The sequence below is a fragment of the Mandrillus leucophaeus genome, unplaced genomic scaffold (genome assembly GCF_000951045.1).
Source record: "Mandrillus leucophaeus isolate KB7577 unplaced genomic scaffold, Mleu.le_1.0 Scaffold246, whole genome shotgun sequence".
NCBI lineage: Eukaryota > Metazoa > Chordata > Mammalia > Primates > Cercopithecidae > Mandrillus > Mandrillus leucophaeus.
Window position 1 is genome coordinate 197571 of NW_012102543.1, and position 2277 is coordinate 199847.

Here is a 2277-nt window from a genome sequence, read left to right on the forward strand (position 1 = left end):
AAACAGTTCAGTGCTGATACCCTCAAACTATCAAAGTCCCACAGACCCCTGTGCCCTTTCCTTACTTTCCAGTATCCTGGACTTTCTGTGTATCACTCTCTTGGTTTTCTTTATAGTATTACTACTTAGATATGTACCTTAAACAATATTGTATTTTGCCTATTTTTTGAATTGTATCTAAATGGAATGATAATGAATGTGTTCTTCTAGGGTTTGACTGTTTCACTCAACAGTGGTTTGGAGATTCATCCATGTCGATTCTTTTTTTCCTTCTTTTATTTTGTATATCTTGATAGATGTTGATTCTTGTAGCTGTAGTTCCATCACTTTGACTGCTGGAAATATACCTCAGTTTATTAATCTGTTCTATTGTTGATGGACATTTGGGCTGCTTCCAGTTGGCTTTGCTCTTTTTTAAAATTAATCCAGACTGCTAATCTGCAATGGCTTTCCTCTTATAAGGAATATGCCTCCTGGTGCACATGTACCAGTAGAATAAGATACTTAACTGTGTAAGTTAAGACACATTGTTTCCCAGAGTAGATGAACATGTTCACTCCTTCTAGCAGCGTGGAGTTTCATTTCCTCCACACACTGGTCAGCAATTGGTAATGCTGGCTTCTAAAAGTCTGCCGCCTCTGAGGGTGTGAAATGTACTCTGTTGTTTTATTTTGCATTTCTTTGATTATTAATAAGGATAAGCATCATTTCATTTTTACATTGGCTGATTGCTCTTTATGTAATAAAAGTATCCAGTAACCTCAATTTCCACTGGACAGCAAGAGGCCTTCCTATTGTAAATGCTAATTTACATAAACCTGAACATACTGTGGGAGTTGAAAGAAAAGTTGCAAAAATGAGAAACTTTTAAAAGAGCATTTGTGGGCCCCATGTCCCTAGGATCCCGAGAAACCCCAGTGCCCCAGCAGCCATGAGCACAGCCCAGGCGTGTGCTGATGGACAGGGACCCCCGTGCTGGCAGCTTCCAGACGGCCTCCTGCGGGGCTTCAGCCGCCCCTCCTCAGGGAGCTGCCTGTGACACTGCAGCAGCGCCGCAGCTTCCTGGTCTGGAAGCAGTACCGCACCCTGCTGCCGGACCTGGTGGATAAAGAGGCCCATGGGTGTGAAGCCCTAGGCTTTTGCGTAGACGCGGAGCCCAATCCCGGAGGGCCTTGCGAGAGATGAAGCACATGCAAAACACAGAGGTCTACATACTGCATCAGCCCCTGCCCAAGTATGACCACTGTGTGGGTGAGAAGCACCGCTGGGTAGGGCAGCACCTGGAGCCCCAGCTTGTGGAGCAAATTATCCTGACAATGGACAAGACCGTGGTCTTTGGGGACTTGCTCACTGATGACAACGATACCATTCGAGGCCAAGAGGAGAGGCCACAATCAGTACCTGGTCCTACCCTGCACAAGGTGGTGGCTGCCCTCCTGGGGTGACAACAGGAGGGAGATCATAGACAGGCAGCGGGGAGCTAGGCAGCAGGAACGAACAGGCCCTGCAGGGGGCAGCATCTGCAGCTGGAGCAAGGGCGGGCAGGCAGGCACCGTAACCTCCGTGCCCTCACAGGCCCAGCCACCTGGCACCTCCTGGCTGCCATGGAAATACAATGAGAAAAGCAGTCGGAATTCTTTTTATTAAAAAAATGGCTTCCTGGTCAATACATAAGAACATTAAAAAATTGAAACAACTTGAAAATTTTTGTTGTTGTTGTTGTTTTACTTTGTTTTGTTTTGTTTTTTAGATGGAGTTTCACTCTTTCTTGTCCCCCAGCCTGGAGAGCAGTGGCGTGATCTCAGCTCACTGCAACCTCTGCCTCCCGGGTTCCAGCGATTCTCCTGCCTCAGCCTCCTGAGTAGCTGGGACTACAGGCGTGCACCACCCCGCCTGGCTAATTTTTGTATTTTTAGTAGAGAGTGGGTTTCACCATGTTGGCCAGGCTGGTCTAGAACTCTTGATCCGCCTGCCTCGGCCTCCCAAAGTGCTAGGATTACAGGCGTTAGCCACTGCGCCCGGGCTGTTTTTTGTTTGTTTTTAATATTATAAGTGTCTTTTCCCTTGCCTTACAATGTCTTTTCTTTTTTTCTTTCTTTTTTTTTTTTCTTGAGACGGAGTCTAGCTCTGTCGCCCAGCCTGGAGTGCAGTGGCGCGATCTCGGCTCACTGCAAACTCCGCCTCCCGCGTTCAAGCCATTCTCCTGCCTCAGCCTCCCAAGTAGCTGGGACTACAGGCTCCCGCTACAATGCCCGGCTAATTTTTTGTATTTTTAGT

The 2277-nt window shown here is 47.3% G+C and overlaps 1 protein-coding gene across 1 annotated transcript in view; it reads right to left on the reverse strand.

Annotated features, from left to right (window-relative positions):
- Positions 1-2277, reverse strand: part of LOC105541881 (acyl-coenzyme A thioesterase 1-like) — a 17562-nt gene that overhangs the window by 8917 nt on the left and 6368 nt on the right. The window contains exons 3-4 of the mRNA XM_011983151.1: positions 1500-1599; positions 922-1098 (exon numbers count right to left, since the gene is read on the reverse strand). Coding sequence (XP_011838541.1) covers positions 922-1098; positions 1500-1599 — 277 coding nt within the window. The remainder of the gene's footprint in view (positions 1-921; positions 1099-1499; positions 1600-2277) is intronic.